Source organism: Clytia hemisphaerica, unplaced genomic scaffold (genome assembly GCF_902728285.1).
Source record: "Clytia hemisphaerica strain Z4C2 unplaced genomic scaffold, Clytia hemisphaerica genome assembly, whole genome shotgun sequence".
NCBI classification, from domain to species: Eukaryota; Metazoa; Cnidaria; class Hydrozoa; order Leptothecata; family Clytiidae; genus Clytia; species Clytia hemisphaerica.
This window is the reverse complement of record NW_027103418.1, coordinates 226,327-254,045: the sequence shown is the minus strand read 5'-3', so window position 1 is coordinate 254,045 and position 27,719 is coordinate 226,327. Positions and strand designations below refer to the sequence as shown.

The 27,719-nt window shown below is 35.5% G+C and overlaps 2 protein-coding genes across 2 annotated transcripts; one reads left to right on the top strand and one right to left on the bottom strand.

Annotated features, from left to right (window-relative positions):
• The first annotated feature begins 8,325 nt into the window (after positions 1-8,325).
• On the top strand, positions 8,326-16,951 carry LOC136797762 (carboxypeptidase A2-like). Its single transcript, XM_067054353.1, has 7 exons — positions 8,326-9,255; positions 10,435-10,551; positions 11,151-11,261; positions 13,857-14,082; positions 14,848-15,050; positions 15,177-15,261; positions 15,513-16,951. Exons 1-7 carry the CDS (start codon positions 9,133-9,135, stop codon positions 15,707-15,709), a joined length of 1,062 nt encoding a protein of 353 aa, XP_066910454.1. The 5' UTR covers positions 8,326-9,132; the 3' UTR covers positions 15,710-16,951.
• Positions 16,952-17,740: 789 nt separating this feature from the next.
• LOC136797761 (programmed cell death 6-interacting protein-like) lies at positions 17,741-27,005 on the bottom strand. Its single transcript, XM_067054352.1, has 14 exons — positions 26,746-27,005; positions 26,484-26,538; positions 26,278-26,344; positions 25,719-26,000; positions 25,212-25,438; positions 24,182-24,247; positions 23,291-23,577; positions 22,904-23,081; positions 21,426-21,647; positions 20,437-20,745; positions 19,970-20,098; positions 19,368-19,462; positions 18,963-19,030; positions 17,741-18,609 (listed from the first exon to the last, which is right to left on the bottom strand). The coding sequence occupies exons 1-14, from the start codon at positions 26,946-26,948 to the stop codon at positions 18,125-18,127; spliced, it is 2,673 nt and encodes an 890-aa protein (XP_066910453.1). The 5' UTR covers positions 26,949-27,005; the 3' UTR covers positions 17,741-18,124.
• Between the last annotated feature and the right edge of the window lie 714 nt (positions 27,006-27,719).

The window sequence follows — 27,719 nt, the reverse complement described above, 5'->3', positions numbered from 1 at the left end:
TATTGGTATATATTTTCGCGTGTTACAAATTTTCGTGGGTACTTAATTTCGCGAGTTTTTTGGTCAATTTTCGCGAAATTTAATACTGTTTGAATTTTTCAAATTTACAAAATCGCGAAATTAAATACGCGTGAAAAATTTTTTCTTAGTATTTTTTTAATATTTTTACATAAAAAACGTTGTGTTTCAAGCAAAACAGTCTTTTTCTTGCTTTATATTCCCACTTTCTGAAAATACCTAGTTTAGTGAATCGCGAAATTTAATACACGCGAAAATTTTCCAGAAGTCGGCAATCGCGAAATTTAATACACGCGAAACACGTTTTTTCGAAAAAATTTCGCGATTCGCGAAAATTTGTAACACACGAAAATATATACCAATAAGGTAGTCCCGGTTGGTAGGGGACCATTCAATAAAATATCAAGCGTCTAACCAATGAGAAGTACCGCGGTTATTTTGAAAATTTTTTTCCTGTCTTCACTTTGATCCAATGTCAACGGGGTCATACATTTGCTGTTTTGCACGCTCGATTTCAACACGTTACTTTTCGCTGGGCCTTCACGCCCAACGGGCTTCTTGTTACTTAATAATTACGTCACAACTGGATCCTGAAACCTTAAAGGTGTAGGTCCACTAAAAATCCATAAGTGAATCCCTTAGAATGGGTGTTATTGATTGCAAATTTGGGATTTGGGATTTTCAGAAATCTAGACACGCCCGAACTCATCCAAGTGCGAAATTTAATCCTCACAAAATTTTAACCCAAGCAAAGTAATGTGAGTTCTATTCAATCACTATTCACTACCTTAAGGTGCCTATATCTTGAGAGCCTGAACTGTAAAGAGGCTTAAGTCTGGGAGACTTACTTTTAAAGGGCCCTAAAGTCCATTTTGGTGATTTTGAGGGTGACAGGAAATTTGTCAACTGGAAAACTGCCAACCTACCATCTTTCCCCCATAGCAAAATTGCAAAATTTTTACATTATCACAACAGGTGGTAACATTTGGCAAAATGATTAATTACAAAATATGATATGCAACATTGATGCATCATTGAAGAAAAAAAGTCAACAATCAAATCAATCAAATATTCTCTCTCTGGATCAGTAATTGACAGACAGGGGACAAAATCTCTTTGTTCAGTAAAAAGTCATTTCAATGAGATGAAAAGTCTATCACCCTTCTGATGGTATCATCTTGGGCCTCAACCTGCCTCAACATTACAAAGTATTAAATTTGCAATACTTTGAGTCTAGATCAGAGGACTTTCATATGACTGTCATATTGATTAAGCAATTTGAGGTGCAAACAAAATGAAATGTTCTTGAGATGTTCCACAACCCAAAGTATTGCCCAAAATATACTCCAAAAATTTTTGGGTCATGTTCATCCTTAAATAGCAAAACATTCTCTTGACCCAAACATTTATGTACAAACCACAAAATCTTTAATTTTTGACTTCAAAAAACTGGCTCCAACATGCCTGAGCATGTTCAGGTCATGTTGTTCGGGACTTTTTTAAGTTCAAAATCCTTGAATGGTCTGAAAATGTTTAGGCCATACTACTGTGGATTATGACAAGGGTCCTCATAGCTCACAATCGTTCCATACCATTCCTGGAATGTTGTTCCAAAATGTTTGCGATTGTTCCCAAATATCCAGGAACATTCCAGAACATTCAGGAGCGTTCCTAAACTTTTGAAAGCATGCCTATACGCTTTGGAATGAGAAAGGTCAGGAATGTTTGTGAACGTTCTACCACCTTCCTGAAAGTTCTCGGATATTCTTAAACTAGTAAATGAATGGAAATCGTCAGTAACGTAAAAGTTATCTTAGCCTTCTTGGATGAGCACTCGTAACAGTTCAAGAATGTTTTGTTTTGTCGTTTTACTGGAAAGTTTTATTACATTTGTATTTAAAGTCGCCTGTGATGACACATTTTCTGAAGCCCCTCCCCTATGCTTACCGTAAGTTGGTCTAATATTGACATCCCTGGTCTAATTCAGACACCATTCTTTAGAGACAGGAATAATATAAACGCTTGAATCACTGATTAAAAAGGATTATTCCTCTCTGACCACCATTAAGCAAAGAAAAAGTGTTTTGACCTTTCTATCAATTTCAGCTGATAAAAAGGGTGTCGGAATTAGATGCAAGGGATGTCTAGATAAAACCAACTTACGGTAGCTGATTCAGCATTTGATTTTAAAAATTACCATTACAGTTGCCAAAAATAACAAAATAATCGCGGCTTTTATTTAAAACACCCCCACCTTGGGTAACTAAAATGCAGGGCTGCAAATAAATATTTTTAGTCAATCGGACATCATGTCCGACAGAAATGAAATCCTGTCGGTCAAACTCAAAATCCTGTCGGTCATTCAGTGTATATTTTTTTTAAAGTTACGGAGAAAGCGAGTAGGAAAAATAAAAGTTACCTTTAAACAGTTTGTTACTGTATATAACAGAGAAATTGATTCGATAAAAGTGATCTTAGAAACACCTTTGGAAGTTACGAAGGAAGCAAGTTGATAAAAGTTAACTTAGAAACACTCTTAAAAGTTAAGAAGAAAGCGAGTTGATAAAAGTTAACTTAGAAACACTCTTGAAAGTTATGAAGAAAGCGAATTGATAAAAGTGATCTTAGAAACACTCTTGAATGAAAGTTACGAAGAAAGCGAGTTGATAAAGTTAACTTAAAAACACTCTTGAAAGTTATGAAGTAAGCAAGCCGATAAAAGTGATCTTAGAAACACTCTTGAAAGTTACGAAGAAAGCGAGTCGATAAAAGTGATCTTAGACACAAAGAAGGTTGCGAAGAAAGCAAGTTGACAAAAGTACTTTAGAAACACCCTTAAAAGAGTTACAAAGAAAGCGGGTTGATAAAAGTGATCTTAGAAACAAAGAAAGTAACGAAGAAAGCAAGTCGATAAAAGTTGACTTAGAAACACCCTGAAAGCTACAAAGGAAGCGAGTATTAAAAGAATAGGCTAAGTAAGAGACAGGGGTGTAAGAGATTTATTTTCAACTCTCAAGTTAATGGTTTATTCGTTTTTTCATTCGGACACCATGACAGACACAAAAGATTTTCAGTCGGTCAAATAACTTTTTCAGTCGGACATTGACCGATGACCGACGCTTATTTGCAGCCCTGAAAATGCATATCCCAGAATTGCATTAATTTTTCTGCCCCAGTTCCAGTCCCTAAACCATAACATACTATACATTTTTGGAAGCATATTTTGGATGTAGAATACCGTATTCGGTGTGACTTAATTTTTTTCTCAGCAGAATTTGAGTTTTTTTAAGAAAATTATTATTTATGACGTCATAATTTAAAAAGTTGAATATCTCAAGAACTAATACTCGAAGCTTTATGAAATTAGAACTCATCAAGAGGAGGAGAATTTTTCTTTTTTAATTTAAAAATTTGCTGATGTCAGCATTTTATCCCAAAAACTTGAATTCATGCAATTTCTGCTGACGTCATTAATTTTGGGAAATACTTTCAAAAATTTTTGAAACATCTCAATGTCAGTCTAAACTTAGACTCCTATATCAGGATTAGAAACTAGGCTAGTCTTACCTCTTTTATCTTTCCCTTTACAACAATACAATGCTGACAAGTTGACACAACACATGTGTACATGTACATTGACAAGTAATCCCTGAGAGAAGTTTTTATAGAAATCTGCAACAAAAACGAAAGTGGTCTCTTCTACTGGTTGCTTCCCAGCGCTCCTTCGTAGCTATTTATCAAATTTCTACCAATGAGGTTGCCGCATTTCAAACGGCCCTTCTTTTTGGCACCCGTGGCCTTTCAGTGCCTTGCACGACAGCCGGCTGTAAAATCCCACCCTTCATCTATTTGTTATCATTATCCCTTCATTTTCATTCCTAAAACTTTTGCAAAAAAAAGGAAAAATAGATAAGTTGTATTTTTTTACTGGCTCTATTCACATACTGAATTTGAAAAATCTTCTATGTGGCGTTTTTTTGCAAACTTCAAAAAACTGATTTTGTCCCGCCTTTGCGGGACTTTGGCTTAACTGCTTGCGTGCAGCATAGGGTGCAAAGTCTGAGCATGCGCTTCCCGTATTTTTTGTATGAAGAGTTAGGTCTATACTGTCATTTTGAAGAATAGGTGCAAAAAAGTGAAACATAGAAAAGTTTCATTTTTCATTGCATTAATCGAAATGGGGGATTTGAAAAATTTTCTATGTTTAGTTTTTTGCACGAACCCCTGTAACTATGGGTGAGCACCCTGTTGCTAAGATGTTGGCTTGAAATCGAAAATGAAACCACTCAAAACGAAAGTAAAATCGGCCCATACTCGAAATCCCGTAATCTTGATATACGAGTTTAAGTCTATACCGTGAGAGTGGGTAACTTGCATCAGTGGAGGCTAACATGCATAGCTCTCAAATGAATGACCCGTCTGGTCATTAAAATACAAAGTTAAATCAAAACAAAAATGGTAGAGTAGAGCTGCGAGCGGAGCTGAATATAGTTATTATTTTAATGACCAGCCAGGTCATTCATTTGAGGGCTATGCATGTTAGCCTCCACTGATGCAAGTTACCCACTCTCACGGTACTGAATGTACTTTATCAATGGTCCAAATTTCATAAAGTTATGATTTATATTTCTCGAAATATTCAACTTGTTGTACTTCCCGTCATCAATCATGACGTCATAATCAGGTTTTCTTAAAAGATACTCTAATTATACTGAGAAAAAATTTAAGTAACACCAAATACGGTATTCTGCATCCAAACAAGCTCCCATCTGACTAAAAAATGTTTCATTTGGCCGGTCCGTCATCCAGTTGTCAAATTTGTTCTAAAAATACAGCAATTACAGCAAGCTTACAAGAAACAAGAGGCTCCTCAATCAAAGGTCAAAAAACTGTATCAGTGAAAATATCAAGGCAACCAGTTCAAAATTTTGAGTTATCCGTTCCTGGTTAACAGTAATAAACCAGTCTCCCTCACTTTGAAGGGTTGATAAGTGTAGCTAATTGGTTTGGCAACCAAGGCAGGGTCCCTTTTGGTGACCGTCCCATTTCCATCAGACAAAAAAATATTTTAGAATATTGGAAACATTAAAGAAAAATTGTCTCAGTATAGTAGTCAACTAAGATAAATGAACAAATCGTGTGGGCTGAAATGTTCGGACAAAAAGTTGAAAAATTCATACAAAGAAGCAGAAAGGTTTGGCTGATTCTCCGAAAATAGACGCCATCTTTTCTTAGTTTCCGTCGGGTCGACCCAGCTGATCAGTTAATTCACTAGTAGAGAATAAAAGGTCATTTTCCAGATAAAAAACTTAGAATTTTCGTTCTAAGGCAGTCTGAGCTCTTCTAATACCCCTTCAGATTATTCAAAACTAAAACATCCAAAAATTAAGCCCTCATTCATGAAGAATTTTAGATAAAATATTGGTAAAATTTCTTCAACTTTCGCCACGAGCAGTTCCAGCTTCTTCGCGGGGTTCGTGTTGTTCTAAGTTCGCAGTCTATTTTTTAGAGACGGGGGTGTTTACAAATATTTTTGATGAAAAATAAATGTTGTAATAAAGAATTATATGTAAAGATACTTCATTATTTGGATAAAGCAAACTATCATATCCTATCTTTATACCGTTAATTAGCCCCAATTAATATTTTAAAATACTAACTCTTGAACTAATTTGATTCAATGGACCCCCGGACAATGGAGAGTTTCGAATTGCTTTATCGGCCTGATTGTTTTGACAAAAGATTGTTCACATGAAAACGAGACGACCAAAACAAAGTTGCCTTCCAAGCTGAAGGGAAACAGTTATTCCAATGAAGCCATCAAACTCAGAATCCAGGAAACTCTCTAAATATTATTTATGACATTGTTTAAAATTTATAAACATAATTTATGCTGTCTCAAAGGGGTACAGTAAGTGGTGTTTTCAAAAAAGCCGTGTGTGCCGCCGCGAACTCAAGAACGAAAGTGAAAGTGGAGGCTCGGTACTAAATCTGCAAGGTCCAGACCTCTATTTCACACCTTTTTTTCTATTGTCTCTTCCTGCGCAATTTTAGTTTAAGGAAGATATTCTGAAATTGAAAATGGACTTATATCAAGAGCTCGATGATCAAGAGTACGTTCAACGAGAGAAAGAGTTTTCGATTTTTTTATCCATTTTTTGTTACGCAGAAAAAATAACCCTAGAAGAGAGTGTTTAACGTTTAACCCCTTGTACTCTTAGCAGAATATATCGCTTCAGATTGCTTGAGTTGACTCTCAGTCAATAAGTCTCAGTTGCACTTGCTATACCACTTTACTTATGCCACTGACTCCTCGCTTATTACCTTGTATGTCTTGTATACACTTTCCAGACGCATAGCATTGAGTCCTGTGTCCAAGTGTTTATCTCTCGTTATATCATTTGGGTAGGTGTTGGTGGAGTTGTGCCCTGGGCTGTGTCAATAAAATACAGAAAGTGATGTGCACGATTGTTATTGAAAATGGCGTGAAATTTTTGTTCCGTGTATGGGTGAATATATTTTATATCTCTTTTATAAACGCACTGAAAAACATCTTTTTGGAGTTATGGTACTCAAAGCATCGTCGCCGACAAATATCTCAGGTCATATATTATCACATTTTGGTGATCTTTAGACGATCGATTCTAGATCTGAAATTTGGTCTCTCGCAGCAATCCACCCTCTTTTCACGATCTGGTTTGGCCCCCGTCCACTGTAAAATCGGCCAAAATATCGTCCCAAACTCAAAATTAAACTCAAATTGTGCCCCGTTAAAAATAATCAAATAAACAAATTTTCTGACTTGAAAATCAATGGAATTCGGCAAACATGGGATAAATATCCCCATCGAGTTTTAGTGTTGAATTTGTACGACTAAAATAATATTACCGAATCTATGAGAGGGAGTGTAGAAATGTCATAACTCCTTGTAACACCCTTGTATCACAGACCCGCTGGAACCCCAGCTCCACTTATGGAAATCAGCTATGATTTCATCTCCATTCGAAATTCAATTCTTTTAAAAATTGCACACCAAAATTATCCCAACTGGATTTTTAACCTTGGAACAATAGAATTTCTATCCCTACATGGATTTCTATTGGGATTTTTAACCCCACTGAGGAAAAAATTTCCACCTCTGGGCTGTGAGACAGGAGTGTCTTGTAAACTACTAACAGGGTCTAGGTTTTGAATACACCTTTTCGGGTTTCAAGGTTTACGGTGACACGGTATCGGCCTTTTTTCTGTCTGGTATTTCGGTATTTTAAGAAAAAAGGAGTATCTTTATTAGAGTAGAATTTGATCCAAAGGCAAATGGACGAACTAAACTAATCTGGATTCCCTTTCCCTAATTTCACATCTTAAAACACACTTTTAGCCACAATAAATTAGCCTGTAAATTAGCACAAGTTTTTTGCGCTTACTTCGTTCGAATTATTTTGTTAAAAATTTTCCCCAACCCTTGCGGGTTGCCTTTTTTGATTTGCCCAATCCCCAATCCTGGTCAAGCAACCATACCATTGCCCTTTTCTCAAAGGAAGGGGATGGGATAAGTACTGCCTAATTCTCAAATTAGAACTAAAGAATTATCCATAAAAAGAGCTTTTTGAGGTGCTTGTTACAATAGTAAAACCATTTTAAACATAGTACTTTTAGCCAAATAAGAAAGTTTTAAAATCGAAAGTTTCTTCGTAGTCGCGCGGTCAGGCCCGTGCCACTTTATAATTTAATTTACCACCCTTAACTCGATCCAATCTTTTTTTATACTTTTTCCTATTGTCTTTAGATGCGAAAAAAGACTGGGACGGTTTTACGGTAGTAAAACGGACAAAACACCCACGCGGCAATTAGCGGCTACGGTCAAAAAGGTGTGTATTGCCTCTAGCTTTTCAATAATCATTTATCTGCCAATTGCGTAATTCAATGAGGTGATGAGTCATTAGCATTAATAAAGTCACCTAACAGTATTTATAGTATTGTCAGCTGATTTTCCTCTTTTTTTTGCAATGTTATCAATTTATTTAAAAAGTAAACACGAATAGATAAATTATGCTCCACAACGTGAAGAAGGGTTGGTAACTAACGAACGACAAAATTCTTTTCATAAAAATGATGACATCACATATAAAAAAACGTTTATCTCTCTCATCCTGTTTCATTACGTAATGGGTGGTTTACTCAGCTACAAAATCAATATTTCCATATTCCAGTTGTTTTACTAGTAAAATGTTCTCTTTACCCCCGCTCTTGTACAATTTGTACACATAAATGGATAAGAATAATGTTGGTTTGGGATATGAGATGACTTTTGTACTCATTTCATGTGAGACACTTGTTTGCAACAAGATTTTCATGCTTGGACCTTTGTAAATAGTTTAAAAATGCCAATGCGATGATATTGGATCTTACTTATTAATGGACAATTACTTCTTTTTTCGGACAGATTTTTTCTGCATAAAAAAAGGCCATTTATTTCGAGAGAAACCTTTTCAAACATTTTAAATTTGCCAATGATGATATTTGATCCTATTGTATTTAATTGTCTACTCCTAATAGTTTTGAAATATAAAAATCTTAAAGGTCTACAAACATGGACATTATTATCGTTTGAGAAAAACGCTGGAAAATGCTGGAAACACAATGGAATGGTTTCCCCAGTGGCAATGTTTAGTGCGAACGGCCTTCTCACCGACTTTTCCACTGGGGGAAGGGGGCGAAGCTCATATTCTACCCTTCTCTCACAATTTTTGTCCATGATTGTAGGCTTCTTCAAGTTTTCAACAATAATTCTGACATCTATGAGGAGTTAGGCTGCGCGCATCCCCAGAATTTATTTTGTTATATATCAAATCATATCAGAGGGGATGTGTGCAGCCTAATGAGGAGTTGACAAAAAAGCAGGTTTTATAACTCACTTTTTGAATCACCCTTATTATATGGCTATTAAAGAAATTTCACTCTTATTGAGCAACTGTTCATTAGTCGTTTGTTTTGTTTGAATGTGATGTGAAAAATAAACTAATGTGGTGCACGAAGTTGAAAGAATTCAATATGAAGAAGGTTTGAAACAGATGTTCATTATGGAAAAAGAGAATGAAAAGAGCATGAAAAAAGATGCTAATGTTTCTTGTATTACTGATTTTTGGGCAGAATGGATTAATCAGCACAGTTTACACAAATTACAAAGAAGATTTGGGGAATGGTTTCGATTTGGAGCACTTTCAAACATTTGATAAAGTAAATTCTTCTCGTTTCTTCAGCTACACGCTATTTTTTTAATTAGAACAATTTCAACACTGAGGCTCAGAAAGCCAAAAATAAGCCAAACTTTCGATTCAAGCCTAAAACCATGCTAGACAATCAGTGGCGGCCTGGCAGGGGGTGCAGGCTGTACAGTGCACCACCCAGAAAGATCGACGAGGGGTGCCAAAAGAGCTTTTCAAGGGCGCGCCAAAATTTTATTGATGTTTAATTGGGCGACTTGGCGCCCTTCGACAAATTTATAACGCCTTCTATAAGTGCAATATTAATTTTTTCGCCTGCGCTTCGTTTTATTTTACGCTCTTGCATCCTTTCTCTTGACTTTCTTAAAAACTACTCTCAACATTGAATCGCGAAAAGTCAAAGCAAAAGAAGTGTTGTGAATTCACTAGGGGTTAAAAAGGATGCTCACCTTCAAAAAGTCAGACCAGCGAGTAAAGTAAGACCAGCGAGTAAAATAAGACCAGCGGCGCAAAAGTTTTAAGATTATTAGGTAATTTTCCTAATAAAGTTTTAGAAAACAAAATTATAGACCAAATCGACTTGCTAGGTATAAAATTTCCATTTCAAGTATCAAAAGCTCATGTTTTTTATGGCACCATTTTTTTGGTGCTAAATCGGTATAAGATAAATCGATAAATTGAGGCATTTTTAGACATTTTTCCTTGTTCAGAAAACTATGACATTTCAAATTATAACTAGGAAATAGATATCAAGTTATCATTACTACCACCTTCGTATAAATAAAAGTTTTTTAACTCTGGGCGTTACTTTCAACCAGTCACGGCTCTTACAGTTCAATATTTCCACTTAATGATGGAGGGCGCAAGTAAGGATAAAAGTACCAGGGGCGCCAATTTCATAGTTTGCACCATCAAGAAAATTAAGCCAGGCCGCTACTGAAAGACAATAGCCTCTAGCCAAAAAAGACTAGATAAACTTTCACATTGATATTTTATATTTTACCCACATAACTGTTCTTGTGTTCAGTGAGACAGTGTTTTTGAAGGCCCACATTAACCATTTATCATTCGATTGGTGATGTGAATTAAAATGACTCACTAGGTAAAGCAATAAGTATTCTGGTTCCTGGTCTAAACCTTTAATGACCTTTTTGCCTTGTTCATCAATAACTTGAAAATCAATTTTCTACAGATCGTTGAAGAATTGAAAGAGCTAGCAAACGAAAATACCACGGATAACAAAGTTTTCGAAAAGTCTTTGATTAGCCTTGGAGAAACCTTTGAAGGGAGAGAGATATACGCATTTAAGGTAAGTCTCCATTTGGTAGTCACTTTATTAGCATGAAGGTAGAGCGTTCAGCTATTGAGAGCAAGGCGGTAGGTTCATATACCACTCAAAATGTGAGATGAACAATGTAAGTGGAGAAATCTAGGAAAAGGATCACACTCGACTGTGGTTGAAAACTTACTAGATACAAATAAGAATGCAAGTGCGATTAAGTAAGAAAATGGCCGAATGACACGCTATATATAATCGAATCTCTGGGATTCGGACAGCCCAATAAACAAAGAGAGTAAAGGCTTAATTAAGAAACCTACTGTTAAAAATATTTTGGTTAGCTTAGAGAGCCCATCCCCCAGCGGACTTTCAATTCATGCAATCACGCATTTTTTTTTTTTCAAGCATTCCCGCAATTTTCTTTCGCAATTCACGCGATTTCTTTTCACACAAAGTTTTCTGATTCACGCATTCATGCATTTTTTTAAAATTTTTACGCATTCCCGCAAGTGAAAAAGCCAATTTAAGGCTTTGCACCAATCTCGTTGTTAGCACCCAAACGCTCCCCCCCCCCAAAAAAAAAGTCCACTTCTTGTTGATTTCAATTTCTTTGATATCAATTTTTTTAGTTTATCAGAAAAAATGACAATGAAAATAAACGCAAAACTATGGTCATTGAATGTGGAGCTCACGCAAGAGAATGGGTCAGTGTATCGACATGTGTTTACATCATTACTCGGGTAAGTCTCGACAATCGTTCGACTGATTCAGATATATTAGAAATAAAGCCAAAAGGGGGCCAAAAGTAATGGAGGGAACAAATTTCAGTCTTGTTTATACAAACTAAATCCCGTAACAATAATCGTATTATATCTACCGTGAAAAGCACAGCTCAAAATCATATATTTACGCTGTGCCGACGAATCGAGATTCTATTCATCGCGCAATCAGCAAAGACAAAAGTAACCATGACGACCATCCAAGATCTTGGATGAGCGTCATAGTCGATATTTTTATTCCCGTCGTTGAAAACACAGCTTACAAAAAGTCATCAATGCTTTCTAAAAAGAGTCAGTGATAGAGAATCATAACATAAAGTCTGTCTATTATTTCGATTCAATTAAAGTGACATTTCCATAATTAAAAGTTTAGTAATTACTGTTATACATTTGGGGATCATGTAAAAGATTTCTTTCGAAATAAACTCATTTCAACTACACTTGGAGGTTTCTGGGGAATTTGTAAATAGTAAACTGCATACTGATACAGTCTGCTAGACATTAATATGGTAATATTTGCTCTTCATCTTTGATTTTTTCTACAGTGATTAGATTGACACATGCGCGATAAAATTTCTATTATTTGTCTTCAGAGGTTACTATTTTTTTTGATAACTTAACCTCTGATACTCAGGGTATATTATATCATATAACGCCTACACCACTGTATTTACACGCATTATAAACGACTCCAGTCTACTTGTTTGTGTACTCGTCATTCTTTGTTTGATTATACTTTTACCGTCCTCAATTTGAAAGGTCAAAACTGTGGGTTATTCCAAATCGCTTCAGCCAGTCCACCGTTCTCAAAAGTGCAAATACATAAACAACTTACGTGTTACCTAAATGTTACCCCATGTTAGGCTGTTGCTAACCCTCTAGTGAAAAGAGTTTCTTACACATGGTTTCTTATATAGTTTCGTGTATATAGAAGTATATCTACAGAAGTCTGCAATTCACACTAACTTCATGTTTGAGAGATTATTCAAAGTGACGGTTGCTTACCTAATGTAATAGAACATGTAGTTATGGACCACATAGATTAGAGTCTACTTTTGGCTGAACTTTGCTTTTCGATATTTTTTTATGACGCTGAGTCCAGTAAAGTAGACTAGGAGCACTTGGCGAGGTCGCCATTTTGAGAGAAAATGTTAAAAATCCAAATAACAATAAAACTACTTGGAGTTGAAAGATAATCAAAAATGAGAAACAACCATCAATAACAGATTTGCAATCCTTATTCTCAAATAAAAACATTGCCTGTTTTTACCTTCCAAAAACAACTAAAATCTCCCGGCGGACTGTTTTACTGTCCGCCTAAGCAAAAACATATTACCATATACTACCGGGCCACTTAATCGCGCCATCCAGTCTATCAAAAAGCTTCAAGTGAACCCCGGGCTATCCCAGCTGGCACACAACGTTGTTTCAACGTTCGTCTAACGTTATATGGACGTTGTGAACGTTAGATGGACGTTGAAAAAACGTTGAAACAACGTTGTGTGCCAGCTGGGATGGACCACATTGCTTTTTAAAATGAATATGCTCCGTATTTTAATAAATGATCTCTGAAATCTCTAGTCCCTGGCAACAATCATTACTCAAATGATAGATGATTTTATGAATGAGATTGCTCCACAAACTAGTTAAAAAAACGGTGACCACAAGTCGTTAGTAAACTTATCGAATATGGTCAATTCTTAACATTCACTAAGTTAACGCAAGTAAAAATTTGTTTTTTAACATTTATCTAGACGGGCAGACAGTCTGGAAAGGCTGACCGCTCACATTTTATAAATCAATTGAAACGAGAGTACTATAAACACCGGAACCTAGTTTTATTTTTGTGTTTTTAAAACATAAAAGACTATCGATCCAATACTTCAGCCCAATAAAATTATAAAACTTTGGTCAAAATTTCAAAAATTTATGTAAGACCCTTTGAGTGAGTCAATTTCGGAGTTTCACGGAATCCTTATGGACACTGACTTATTCTTCCATGGCTTTTTACTCCTCTGAGGGACCTTTGTGAGTTAGAAAAAGGTAACCCTTATGGCTCTCACATACCCAATAGCCGTTTTACCCAAGCGCGTCCCCAGGGATACGTGTTGTAATAGAATATCGATAGTTTCTAGTCCCTTGATAAGCAGGCTTTAATGTAAACAAGCTTATAATTTATTACGGGTTTAATACAAATACGATAATGAATTTTCTATTGCTGTCAAAGAGATTGCTCCACAAACCAGTATTAACAAGAGGGACCACAAGTCGTTTGTAGGCTTGTTGAGTATGGTTTATTTTCAACCACCTCAGCCATGCAAGTAAAATTTGTTTTTTAACATTTATCTAGACGGGCGGAAAGTCTGAAAAGGCTGACTACCCAAATGACATAATAATTGAATTATATCTACAGAAATCATATAGGCACATATCTCAACACAGCTGAGAAGTGCGACTGTAAGCTTCTGTGTATCAATTTCCACACTCGAAGGGGAAAACAGGGAAAGTCAAGATAACGAATGTGGCAGTACACTTATTTGTTTGTTCTCCTTACAGATTGCAAGATCCTCAAATACTGCGAATACAGTTTCGAAGTATGACTGGGTCCTTATTCCAGTTTTAAATCCTGATGGATATGTTTACACGTGGAAGAATTCAACGACACGAATGTGGCGCAAGAATAGGTCATTCACTGAAGAACAAATGAAAATCTATCTTGAGCAGAAAGATGATGTTTGTATTGGTGTTGATATTAATCGAAACTTTGATTCGAATTGGGGAGGTAATAGATTAATGTTGTGGTCAAACTCGAGCCCAGTCCCTTAATTCACTATTTTCATCCTAAGATGCACTTTCAAAAGTTTTACGTCTATCAGCAAATTTATAAAGTTGTACATGTAGATTGGAATTGCAAAAAAAAGAAATTGTCATTTATAAAAGGTATAAGGCGACTTTAAAATTTAAAAGGGGCAATTTAATTCACTTTTTTGAAAAGATATCGAATTGTACACTGTAATTATGTATTCATAATATAAAAAGATAATTGCTGGTTGATCACGTTGGTCCTTCCGATCACGTTATCATCTAGACTAGCAAACTAGTCTGTTAATGTCAGAGGGCGGGAAAATAAAGGCGGCGGGCGTTTGCTAGAATTAGGAGCTGCGTAGGAGAACGAGAAAAAGTTGGTGAGAGGCTGCTTTCAGTCCTTGCCGCCGACAAAATTTCTTCCTACGCTTACCTAACTCCTATGCTCACTTTTCCCACGTGATACCGTTCCAGCCCGACTGGCGTGCCAGTCTAGTTATCATTTATCTGATATTCCGATGGCGTATTGGCGGCCGCTCACGCTAAAGCTCTAAAGGAGCGGGCCAATAATATTTTCCCGACCTTCAGAGCTTTAGCGTGTCGGAAGAAAATTTCTACATCGAGTACCAGATAAAGTTATCATCCACTTTAAAATCTTAAATCAAGAGATCACGAACTTGAACAAACACCAATCACGCTCTTAGTTAGTTCACATTTAAATTGAGATACATTTCAACCATAGGTCCTGGTGCTCCTAAAACTCCATGTTTCACAATGTATGCAGGACCAAAGCCTTTCTCGGAAAATGAATCCAAAGCACTGGTAAACTTTTTAACGGATAATAAAGACGAAGTTATTGCTTACATCTCACTTCATACTTTTGGACAAAAATGGATGACACCTTTCGGACATTCGAAAGAGAAACCAACCAATCTAAATGAAATGGTATATGTTTTTGATAATAATAAAGAAAAAGTGCTTCTTTCCTAGGCCGAGTAACAAACTTAGATATACAGTGACTTAACTCAAACAAGTTTTATGACCCCTTCAAATGTCAATGTTTTGTTTTAGGAGCGTGTTGCATTACTATCAGTGGAAGCCATCAAGAAAGTTAGTGGTCTGGTGTATACAGTAGGATCTTCTCATGATATTATGTGTAAGTAGGATGAATCATCACTCCAGAAATTAATTAAAAGCGATATTTTTTCATAAGTAAGTCAGTCAATATGCTGACAAATTCATTTAACTTTACACCCCCGTATCAAAACTAAACTCGTCCATCTACTAGACATTCGAACCAAAATCAGCCATTAAAATTCCCGATGAGAGGGCATTATACCGTCGAGTTATATCCCTATTGGAAACCCTCATTATAACCATAGATTTAATTTTGACTTATTTTTTCAGATCCGAATTCTGGTAGCAGTGTAGACTGGGCCTCTAAAACCTTAAGCATACCCTACACTTACCTCGTTGAAATGGTACCTAAAAATGCAACGTTGGAAGTTGGTTTCATGGCTGAACCTGAGTTAATGATGGAAAATTGCAAAACGATATGGATCGGTTTACAAGCTATGGCTTCGCATTTGAAGAATGATTCATGAATGTTAACAAACTCGACACCAGTCCCTTAGTTCGCTTTTGTTTGATTATGAAAGCACTCACGAAAGGCCGCACCCATCCATCAGTAAAATCGAAAAGTGGTGCAAGTGGCTCTCTGGGATGAGATTGGAATGTTACTGAGGATTAATGATTTTGCCATATTCTTGAGATACAAAATGACACCCCCTTCTCACAGACCCGGTGGGATTTTATCACGTATCTGCGAATGGGGTAGACTATGCTATAGTCTAAGACGAGTTTCATCTAAGAGGAACAAACGTGAAGACGGGAATTTTTTACGGGAGTAGCTGTTGTCGTAAACACAGACTCTATCCGCCGCGAAACATATTACGTTTTATAATATACAAATTATGTTATATCATAATAATATATTATACGGACGATAGCATCGTCTACGAATGGGGGTGAAAATAGCGGACCAAAACTCGATTGGGATTGATATTCCATTGATATTTTTTATAGCTGGGGATTTGAATTCCATTGTTTTTTAGCCTGGGAATTCAGTGGGATGTAAAAAATGGCACATTATTTTGTAGTGAGGATTTGATTATCTGATTATTTTCAGCGGGGACAAAAATTAGAGTATAATTTTCCACTGGGGACAATATTTTGGCCATTTTTTCCAGTGAGTCTGTAAGAAGGGGGCATGAAATGGAAAAATATAATAAAAATTTATACACGTCTACTTATGGATGGTGAGCTCTAGTAAGAGAGGACAGACAAGGCTTTACCACTATTTATCCATAGCTGCTAGCTTGACGATGAATGTCAATTAAAACCAGCCAGCGTTTGAATTACTACCGAGAGGCAAAATATTTTTTCAAGAGACTAGAAAGACCGTTTGACTTGGCCTTGGGTTAATGGAGACTTTGTTGATAGAGAAAATGTGAAAATTATCGAGATATTGTGGATCACATGGTTTATCACCATCGGGTTTACCGTTTGTTGACTACCTGAAATTGTTTCTTCATTAAGAAATGAGCCATACAAGGCATTGTTACAAGGCTAGCAAAATTTTATAATTCCATCCATTCATTAAAAATTTTTTGGAAACGAATGGGAACTATGGTCTCTTGTACCACAAGTAATTTGCCACAAGAAGCTTTCATTTCTTCTATATTAAAAACCACAAAGGGACGAAAATCGTAAAATTAAATACGAAGTTTGTATTAAAGAATATTTTTTACTATATTTTCTTGCCAAGAATTTATTCTATACATTAATATATAGAAATCAACTTTTTTTAGTGTTAATTTACAAATTTTAGGAGGACAACAAAAAAAAAATTCATATAAAAATTCAACAAAACTGGAAGAAAGTTTCATGTATGAGATCAAAAAGGAATGATGATAAAAATAAAAATAAATAAAATAAACTCCCATAAACCAAAGAAAAAGAACCCAAATATTTAGAAGTGTGTCCAGAAAAAAAGCGGAACAGTTTTTCTATGAAGAAAATTCCTCACAAACTGATACAAAGTTTTATGACTTCGATTTTCAATTTTATTCCAAAGACTAAATTGCCTTGAGAAAAAAAATTATATTGAATATTATTATAAAGAGTTTAGACCACGTTCACACGCTACGGTTTCGTTTCGCTCCCAAACGAAATGAAGTCATTCAATTGGCTTAATTCAAGTTTTACATCATTCCTAACCAAAAGAATGGCTTCATGCGAACATGATCTTAGTTTGTTGTGCTTACTACATCCTCAGTTCATAAAGAATTTGGAGGATTTTTTTCAACACATAAATTTTGTACCACTTTTTCAAGACTCACTTTAATGCTTGTGCTATCAAAATTACATGTTTTTTCTTTTATAAGCAAATGCAGGCTCAGTTTTTGGTACCCAAACAATGGCTCTATTGTTTGAGAACAATAAAATGCTAAGTATAATACAAGCCTGGTAAAGGGGTAGACACTTGCTTATAAAAAAACATGTATTCAGGATCGAAACTGATTATTTGACCGAGTCATCCCAAAGAAAGAAAAAAAAACGGCAAAAACAAAATCTATCGAAAAAGAAAACCAGGGTGTTTTATACATCTGCAACATTGTGATTACAAAATTCTGAGAAATTTTCAAAATGGTGGTCGAATCTTTGACCATCTGCAGCAAACGTGCCGTGAACGAAAAAATTAAATCTGCTACAAAACTCGTTCCATTCCATTGAGACATAGACCTACCAATACAACGTGTGAGTCTAAGACATTCATCATAATTATTCGAAAGTTCAAGTTATGTGATGGAAATAAATTTGTTATTGTTTATTAAATCTGATACCGGCGACTTACACATGAATCAGAAGATAAGATAATATCAATCAGTTTTTAATTGAAGCAGTTATGCAAAGTCAAGTCATATGATATTAATTCTACTACTGCATTATTTTTCACTTTATTGGCGAGGTGGTTGTTGCTGTTGTTGTGGGTAACCTCCGTATCCCATTGGAGGTTGTTGCCCGTATCCGTAAGGTGGCTGCTGATAACCCTGCTGTGGCTGCTGATAACCCTGCTGTGGGTAGCCACCTTGCTGTTGGTAGGGATTAGCAGGTGGTTGCTGTCCTCCATATTGAGGTGGGTAGTTCTGAGATGGAACTTGACCGTAGCCAGGTACGTAGGGTTGTGGTGGCACGTATGAAGGATAGCCACCGGCAGGAGGGGCATAGTATCCTGCTTGTGGCATGAAGTTTGGAGCAGCAGGGTAGGGCATACTGGGTGAAGGTGGTTGCTGTTGAGGAGGGGCACCTGGTCCTGAAGTAGGTCGTGGTCGCGGTACAGGTGTAGGTTGTTGCTGTTGTTGCTGAGGTGGTGGCTGCGTGTATTGTGAAGGTGTCTGTTGTGGAGGGGGTGGGCGCTCAGGAGCTTGACGTGGCGGTGGCGCTATTGAAGAAAAAAATATAGTCACGTAAATTTGCACTAGTGATAAAAACAAACACGGATGAGGTTAGCTACTATTTGGCACCTGGAGAGTGGTTATTTGTTGATTGATTGTGACCAAATATGGATTAATTAGTTTCAATTAAGTTTTAGCGATGTTTTGGCAGTTTCCAGAGCCACTTGCAAATGTTCTTAAATTTGTGAAAGTTTCTGATCAAGAAAGTATATGCTCGCGAAGATTTGTACGACCTCAAGTAATTCAATACGGCTACTGATTAAAGATGATAAGAGTTTTGACCACTGGCAAACAGAAAATCCAATTCTAATAAACTTGATAAAATCAGAGAAAGACCAACCTTGGTGGTGTGATGGTACGGATGGTGTAGGAGCAGATGTTCCTTTAGCTGCTTGTTGTTGTAAGTCCCTGAATATGTGGAGAATTTGTTAGATTAATCATTCTTTGTCAAAATCCTGAAACTTGGTAATTCACGACTTGTATCAGGTAACTGTTTGAAAATATTTGGGGGTCATCTATATTACGTCCGCAAATATTTTTCGAATTTTTTTCCCCAAAATTTTACAACCCATTGTACGCAGAATACAATGGAAATGACGTCATTCAAGCAATAAACGTACACTTTTATTAAACCCCTTACCACGTATCTACTATATATGGATGGCTCTTATGTTTCAGCTTAGCCAGCTTACAAATGACTGACTTAAAAGACAAGTTATCATCGTTAAAATTGTTGTCTACTTACTTAGATAGATCATCCTTTTCAGTTTTCCTAGCAAAAACGAAATCAGTGACTTTGCTCTGGAACTTCAACATGATGTTAGTCAAATCGTTGTAGAACTAATAGGAAAAAAAGACGTGTCATTTGTCAATACATTTAAACCGATTTACTTTTTTCATCCATGAACAAGATAGAAAATACTCTATTCACCGGAATTTGTCTTCTTAATGGAGAATATAGATATTCGAGCAAAAAGGGCAGGGGAAGTTCCTTTCTTTATTGGTATAAAAGTAAGTAAGTTTGCGACCGCAGTCGAGGCTCCCTTTTCGTATAGCTGTCTACCGGAAGGTAGGGGAGGGCGCCACTCCTTTCCCTGGATTTTTCCACTTACCCTTGATCCGTCTCTTTGATTCCTGAGCATCAAGCAGAGAGGCATCAAGTACCACTTTGCGAATCTTTGGTATAACCCGGCTGGGGATTGAACCTACAACCTCACGCACCGTAGCTGGATGCTCTACCTTCATGCTACGGCCGTTGGTATAAAATGATAGAGCAACAAGGAACTCGGAAAAATATTTAACCATCCTGGAAAATCAAGGAACTTGGTTAAAAGACAAAGGACAAACCTTGCTTCCTTCTTGTAAATTAGCAGAGAGCTCAACATAAGCATCAAAAGCAGCAGCAAGATCTTTCAACATCTGATCACGTTGGTTTGTTTGTCCATGCTTCGAATCATTGAATGCTGTGTTGGCCGCCTAAAATGCAAATTTGAAAAATCTCTAGAAAAGTGAAAGAAATGTGTCCAAAATAGGGCAAAACCGCGAAAATTAATTTCCGCGAAATACATTTTTTTGAATGTTTTCTCGATCGCAAAAACTAGATCCCACTAATATTGGGTCCCTTAATAAGGTAGTAGCTAGAAGGGACGAAAAGTCAAAGTTTTCCTCACATGAAATAAACGTTCGTAGGAAAGACTGGACTTCACAATATATCATAGATATTAATTCGACTTCCAATCCCTCACTCACTGTCAGGTCGGTCAAAATTACCGTATAAATTCAGACAATTATGAGAGCAAAGTCAGACAAGATACCTGGATCTGTTCAATGAGTGATTGTTGATTTTGTACAATTTCAGCAACTTGTGTTCTCAATGGTCCATAAATTTCATCCAAATTGGTATTGATGATTCTCTCATTATCCAAGAAGCCTTCAGCTGCCAAAGCTTGTAAGAATTTGCTTTGCATGTCGACGGTAGCTCCTTTGAATTCGTCTTCAAGAGTTGTTCGTTCCTTCTTGGTTTGTTCAACTTGTCGCATGAGCTCTTGTAATTGTTGGACGTGGGCGTTGCCAGCACTGGATGCAGATGTGCTCCCTTTCGGTAAAGAAGCTGCGATGTCCGACTGAGAAAAAAAACAGTCAAAATCATTTTAAGTCTTTCTTAAAATTTCTTTTTCTGCAAGCCCAATTAGGAAACAATAGAACCATTGTTATAAACAATAGAAAACAAAGAAAGGGCAAGGGCAAGGGCAGGTCATCCTTAAGGACACGTTTATTTTTTTATATTATGATACATTATGATGAGTCTATGGACTTGTTAGGGTAATTATGCCGCTGTTATGGTTACTAATTACCTTAAAATACCTCTACAAGCCCATGACATTGACATTGCCCTTGACTCTCTGATAGATATGAAGCCAAAATAACTTTAGATTTAAACAAAATGGAGAAAAAACCATCAAACATCCGAAGATTTTTGAACCACACGATATATCTGATAACCTTTGTTTTATGTATTCCCATATGATTTTAATGACTTTGTCAACTTTTTTGAAAATTGAAAATTTTACTTGTAGCTTTGACTTTTTAACTGGTGATAGATGTGACTGTTCGAAATATTTCTTGACTTTTTTTACACATTGCAGTTTAAGTTATTCTTCAAAATCATATTAAAAGGGATTAAACAATAAGCAAACTAACCCCCAACATCGCTATAGATTGATTTTTGTAAATTTGTTTGAAAAAGAAACTTGTATATCAAGAAGAAAGGCACTAAAAAGGTGTCAACGAGGGTAATGCTTACGTCTGATTTGGACAGAATTTCCATGCCGCGTCGATGAGTATTATATTTTTCTTTGACGATACCATCTGCACCAGTGGCATTGGAAAGGATAGCTTTGTACTTGTTCCCCTCATCTCGTAATTGTTGGGTCAGTTTATTGGAAGGTGTTCGGTTCCATCGGTCTTTGAAATGTTCTCGCATTTGTGTATCGTCACCTTCCTCTGTGTCCAACATGCGGAAAGTCTACAAATAGAAATGATAGAAACTTAATGAAATATTCATAATTTTGATCAATAAAAACCCTTAAATTTTTATCGCCAACTTTTCAATATCTTTAACATGGGTCATTTGTCATTTTTCATTTTTCATTTTTCATTTTAAGTACGCGACTACACCCAGTACTAATTTTTGCTTTTTGCGCGTTTCATAATTTTCGAAAGTCTGTAAGTATTAAAGTTAAATCAATACGTATCATATTCATGGTATGAACCACTGCAATGACTTTATGAAATTATGCAACTTTTCTGTTTTTGTTCCACCCAATACGTCACTTTTTCTGTTGTTTAAGTGACGTATTGGGTGGAAAATTTTAAAAGTTTTCAGAAGACTCTCCAGTGGTGCATATCATGAATAGAATAAGCAATGCGAGATGTCTATTATGTGTTTCAAGATTTATTTCAACATTTTTGAAGTCAGAGCGCTCTATATTAATGGACTGCACAATGTAATTTTAGAGAGTAATCGTCAGCCGTGCAAAATTATATGAATCTGATTGGTTTAGAGGAGTGCGATCAATCGTTAATTGCACTATTACCACTTTTTGCACTCTTCGGCGGGGGGACACTTTTGTCCCCTTATTCTTTGCTCTCCCAAGTCCTGTACCAGAGACTTTTTTTTACTATATAATAAAAAACAAAGACATTTTTTTTCTTCAATATAAAAAAGAACAAAGAAATTTTACGTTACAATAGCTTCTTTTAATTGAAAACAAAGAAAAATTACACTGCAATGTTTTCTTTCTCGTCCTTCGGACTCGTGCAAATTACTATTTTCTCCTTTGTTACGAGTGATTAATCGTTAATTGCACTCCAAACCATACGATTACTAGTACAAATCATTTAATTGTCAAATAAAACAATCAACAGACGGAATGCTATTTTGTTTCAACGATTCGTTTCAAAACTGCAATGTTTTTGAAAACTCAGCATTTTTTTTCATAGCGATTCAGACCTCAATATGAATATTGTAAACTTGGTTTTAATAATAAATCTTCGCTTCAAAATAAAAAAGTTTTAAGTCCATTTTTTGAAATTATTTTATCAAAAACCATCGAAAACCAACCTAAAGTGGTCTAATTTTTAAGGTTCTAGTTTTTAGAAAAATAACAATTTTAACATAAAAATATTTCAAATGTTAATGGTTTTCAGAATTTAAGGAAAAATAATTTAAATCGATCTCTATCGATCATATTATTGTGGAAAAGATGTTTATCTTATTACCTCATCAATAACTTCCTGGTTTCTTTGCAACAAATCCGGCAGATTCTGCATCATATTGTCAATGCTACTCAAACCACCTTTGTCTTTCAACTGTTTAGCTTTCTCCAACACGGATGGAGGGACAGTATTCCCGGTCAGATCTTCGATAGCTGCTGGCAAATTCAGAGAAGCTAAAATTCTGAAAGATAATATAAAGAATATAAAGTAAAATTTGAGGTTGTGCCTAAATGATGCGACACTAATCAATGGGTTGGAAATATAGTCAACACTAGTTTTCAATTACAAATTCGATGATTAATTCTTTTTTTCAAATGACCGAATTAAATACAAATAGATCTAAAAATTTGAAAGAAAATGGTATACCGAGATATAAAAACTCATTCTTACCCATTCAAGAACTGAGTAGCTTCTCTCAATTTACCAATCTCTTGGTTAATGATGTTAGCTTTGTTGCTGTCGTAGGCTGACATGGCTTGATGTACCTGCATCGGGACTAACTTGTTGAATAAATCAACAAAATTACTGGACATCGGTGAACTGACTGGTAATGGTTTGGATAGTGAAGCACGACCAATAGCTGTGAGAGAATCTGATGACGGTACAGAAGCGAGGTAGATGAGTTCGTTATCTTTCTTGGCAGTTGTGTAAATCTTCTTGATGCTCGCACTAAGACTCTGTAAGTGAAGAAAGCAAAAACTACTTACTTGTATATGCACTGATGATGTTTTTTTAACAAAACGAAAAGCTTATGCTGAAAAATATTTGTCGTTTTGTGTTTGAATCACAACTTTAATTTTCTAGCTATTTGATTACAACAAAAATCATTGTTTTGCCATTATTTGCGTTAAAAAATAATCGAGCCAAGGAAAGCCGACTCGCTAATGCTTCTTGTTCTTGATTGATATCCAGTTATAAATAATAGCCATCGATGGGAAAAAGACATCGAAGTAAGAAGTAAGCTAGAATCGAGCTTGCTTGGCTAGAATTAATTCGACGATTTCAGATTCAACGCAAAAGCTTTAAAAAGGAACTTTTTTTTTTGGAGAGTTCCTATTTTATTATAAACAATTATTTGTACATTGATATTTTAAAGTATACATTCCTTGACCAAGCCAAATGTCTCAAAACATCTGAAATATCACTTTAATTATTAGCCAAGCTCAATTCTTTACACCTGACTTTTTAATATCAATGAAAATATAAAAGAAAATCTACCTGACACTAACAGTGGAAACATTCACAAATTTGGTAAAATAATTTCTCCACTCTAATAATTACCTTGAGTTCAGAAGGTGCAGTCTGTCCAGCAGCTTTCAGCGCGTCACTGCATTGTTTGTCTGCTTTCTAAAAACAGAAATACGGCGAATTAAATAGTGTTTATCCTTCAATTTCAAATATTGTTTCCTGGTGAGATCATAGTAAAAAATAGTGTGACATTTGAAAATTGACAATTTTTCAATTTTTTTACACTTCAGGTGATAAATGTGGCTGACATTTGTTTTGACAGCTGAAAATTTACACACTTCAAGTTCAAAGCTTAACCTAGGCTTGTATCAGTTTGAAAAGTTCTGTTAGGTGATGGTTTGTGGCTTACAACCATTTACAGTTGACTACTTGGAAATGTCAACCACGTGTTTTCACGTGGAGTTTTAACCACGATCCATCACCCATTAATAAAAATTTTAATTCTCTATCGTTTCATTGAAATTTTCGCTGTTTTTTTTACACATACCTGGTAGGCCACAATTGTTCTCTAAAAATTGTGACTGACGTAAGCCACATGACAATGTAAGCCACAAAAAATCACCTGATTTAGAGTGAAATTTAGGGATATCTAGAAGAGATATTGTAACCGTTTTTTCTGCACTTTGAAATTCGATCTTTTCCCCTTTTGAGGAATATATAAACTTTTAGTGTCAGCCACATTATATCACCTAAAAACCTTTGGTTAAAGATATCATATACAAAATGTCACAAAAACAGGGGGTATTTTTGACCATGTTTGTGAACTTACAGTGTTGCAACTAGGTTTTGTGAATATGGACGGAAACCTTAGGATTAGATGGTCATTTGAACCAAAAACCCTCTTACTGGCAAGACGGAAATGATATATTTGTATCTCAACTGGACGGATATCTACGGACGGAAAAGTTCCAACACTGAAAATCTTTTTCTTAATTGTCCAACACTGAACACTGAATTTAGCTTCTTTAGATATATCAATATTTGATTTTGGGGTTAGGATTTTGTCAGGAATTGATAATACACTAAGTCATCTTTGCCAAACTCAGATAAAATGCATTTCAACCTGAAGTCGTCCAACTTGTTCACCATAAGCACCAGCAGCAGCATTGACCTGTGATTGATGGTACTCTGAAGCAGCAATGAAATACCCTTGTTTACATTGTAAATGAGTCAACCATTCTTTGTCCCAAAGGCCTTTCACTTCATAATTGGTGACAGAGCGGTAAGCTTCTTGGTAAAAATCAGCTGCTTGAGCAGCAACTTTTGCAATGATAGCATCTTTCATCTTATCTGAAAAGAAAAATCTTGTGCTTAATGACGGCTCAATGTTATTGCTCATAAAAAAAAAGAAGTTATCTAAAATTATCCACAGAGTTGCCAAATAGAACTCGCATAACCTGGATAAACAAAACAATCTTACAATTTGGTAGCAGTTCCAACAGCAAAACAAATTCTAACATTACTTAATTTTTCAGAAAACACAGAGTAGAGCACTCTCGAAGTAAACACTTCACTTTCTACATAAGAATTATAGACAGTGGTACACAACACAACTAGGAAGAAAATTTACCTGCTGTAGCCTTCATGTAGAAACAATCCTGTGCTTGTGCCAACATGATAGAATTCAATGCAGTGAGACAGCTCACCGACAAATCTGGTGTTGGAAGAGTCTGCAATACTGGATAAACATTATCTTTGAGAAAGGTAAATATTCCTGCGGCACGTTGGAAATATTTGGCAGCAGTCTTTAATCCATCATCATTTGTTTGGTTTTGTGTTGAACCAAGTTGTGATAAAAGACCACCAACATTGAAAAGTGTGCAGAATCTTTCATAAGCACCACTACTCAATTCTGAAATATGAAGAGGTGGTATCCATTATATACTTTTTCTGAATTTGTTTACTACATGTTTTGATTGGTTAACAAAGGTTATGAGATATTTGAAGACTGCCCCTGGAGATAAAACCCAATTGACTGATAGCAGGTTATTGTACAAAGCTGAGTAGCTTTGGATTATCATCTTCCGAGATTATAGACCTTTGTTCAAAGATTTGCCCAAGCAGAGTTGACTGTATCTGAGTTTGAATATTTAGTTGTAAAGGTTAGTAAAGGCTATTATGGTACTTACGACTTTTTGTAGATCCAAAGATGGAACCTTTGTCAAAAGCATCATACCATGTGAAGGAAACACGATTCTAGAAGTGAATCAATGCAGTGAATTTCTAAATAAGTTAAGTTTCATTTTGCAGTATAAAACTTCCGACTTCACAGAACAGTTATTAACTTACAGAGAAAATTACAGTCATATTTTTTAAACACTTTCAGTGATCATACCTGGTCTTCAGTTATGGGAAGTTTGGCTTCCATTGTAACAAGCTGGTCATAATACCTGAAGAATAGGAGATTTATATTGCATTCATGCAGAGGTAATTTCAAGGCAAACTCGCATGATTTAGTTGGAAAAAGTGCAAATTGGTTTTTAGTTTAGTTCATCTTTCAAGTAAGATATTTGGATGGTGTAGTTTTTTTTATGTAGAACAATTAACATTTGATTGTATTATATTTTCTACTAGTTTGAGTTCAATTTGAAACTAACCTTTGTAATGTTTCCAACGAGGTTTCATGTTTATCCAAGCTTTTGACGACAGCATTTGAACGAAGCTGGTTCAATTCTGCTAAACTATCTTTGTTTTCATTTAAAATTTCTCCAGAAAAAGTATTCTTGATGTAACTGGATAAAGGTTTGACAAAGTCAACTGCTGTAGTCTTTTTCAAAGGGATTTGAAGGAATGTACTCATGATTAATAATTGTATGGTTTTTCTATTGAAAGAAAAAATCAATTTATCATTTTGGAGAGGGTTGCCATAATTATGGCGAGAGGGCTAAGTTTCTGCCTCGTTTTAAAGGGGAACAAAACATTTTTTGAGGTTATGATTTTTTGTCTCCAAGTACTACACAATATAGTATAACTTCGAAAAAATATCGCTTCCACTCTCAATCCCCTATTTTCCTATTTTGTATAAAACCCTCTCTAAACAGTGTATAATTTGTTTAAAATGAATTTCCACTTTACACATGTTTGTGACATCATATCATTCATATTTTTTATAAATTTTGTGTATGTTCATTGACTTTAAAGCTTAATATTTCGTGAACAAGAAAAGGAATATAGTAAAATTCAGGAAGGACTAAATTTGGGGTTTTCAATTTATTCCAATAAAAAGTTCAATTTTTTCAATCGACTCTAAAATCATTTTCACTCACTTGTTTTCGAAAGTTCAAACATAGTTTTAAATCCACTCAAAAATGGCTTTTTAATGAATTTTGTCTCTTTTGGTTAAACCCCTTGTGGATAAAAAGTTTTTTAAAAAGGCTTCACCAAAAAAGTTAAAGGTTCTCTGTCAACTAAAAGCAAGAGTTGTTCCAATTACTTTCTGAACACTTTTACGCATTGCTTTAAAAAGATTAGATTTTCTGTAAACATTAAGAGAGCTATATCTTTTGATAGAGAAGTTTTTAGAGAAAAACTATGTGAATGATTTAGGTATTTTCTAAAAAATGTTTTGTTA

Bases quoted from the DNA above. Each gene is read 5' to 3' on its own strand.
- LOC136797761 (XM_067054352.1), bottom strand. From the start codon at position 26,948: ATGAGTACATTCCTTCAAATCCCTTTGAAAAAGACTACAGCAGTTGAC. The intron at 23,578-24,181 runs GTAATTATTAGA...CTTCACTTACAG, and splicing joins CTGCACCTTCTGAACTCAAG to AGTCTTAGTGCGAGCATCAA. The intron at 20,099-20,436 runs GTATCTTGTCTG...TTTGCATTTTAG, and splicing joins CACTCATTGAACAGATCCAG to GCGGCCAACACAGCATTCAA.
- LOC136797762 (XM_067054353.1), top strand. From the start codon at position 9,133: ATGCTAATGTTTCTTGTATTACTGATTTTTGGGCAGAATGGATTAATC. The intron at 9,256-10,434 runs GTAAATTCTTCT...AATTTTCTACAG, and splicing joins ACTTTCAAACATTTGATAAA to ATCGTTGAAGAATTGAAAGA. The intron at 14,083-14,847 runs GTAATAGATTAA...TTTCAACCATAG, and splicing joins CTTTGATTCGAATTGGGGAG to GTCCTGGTGCTCCTAAAACT.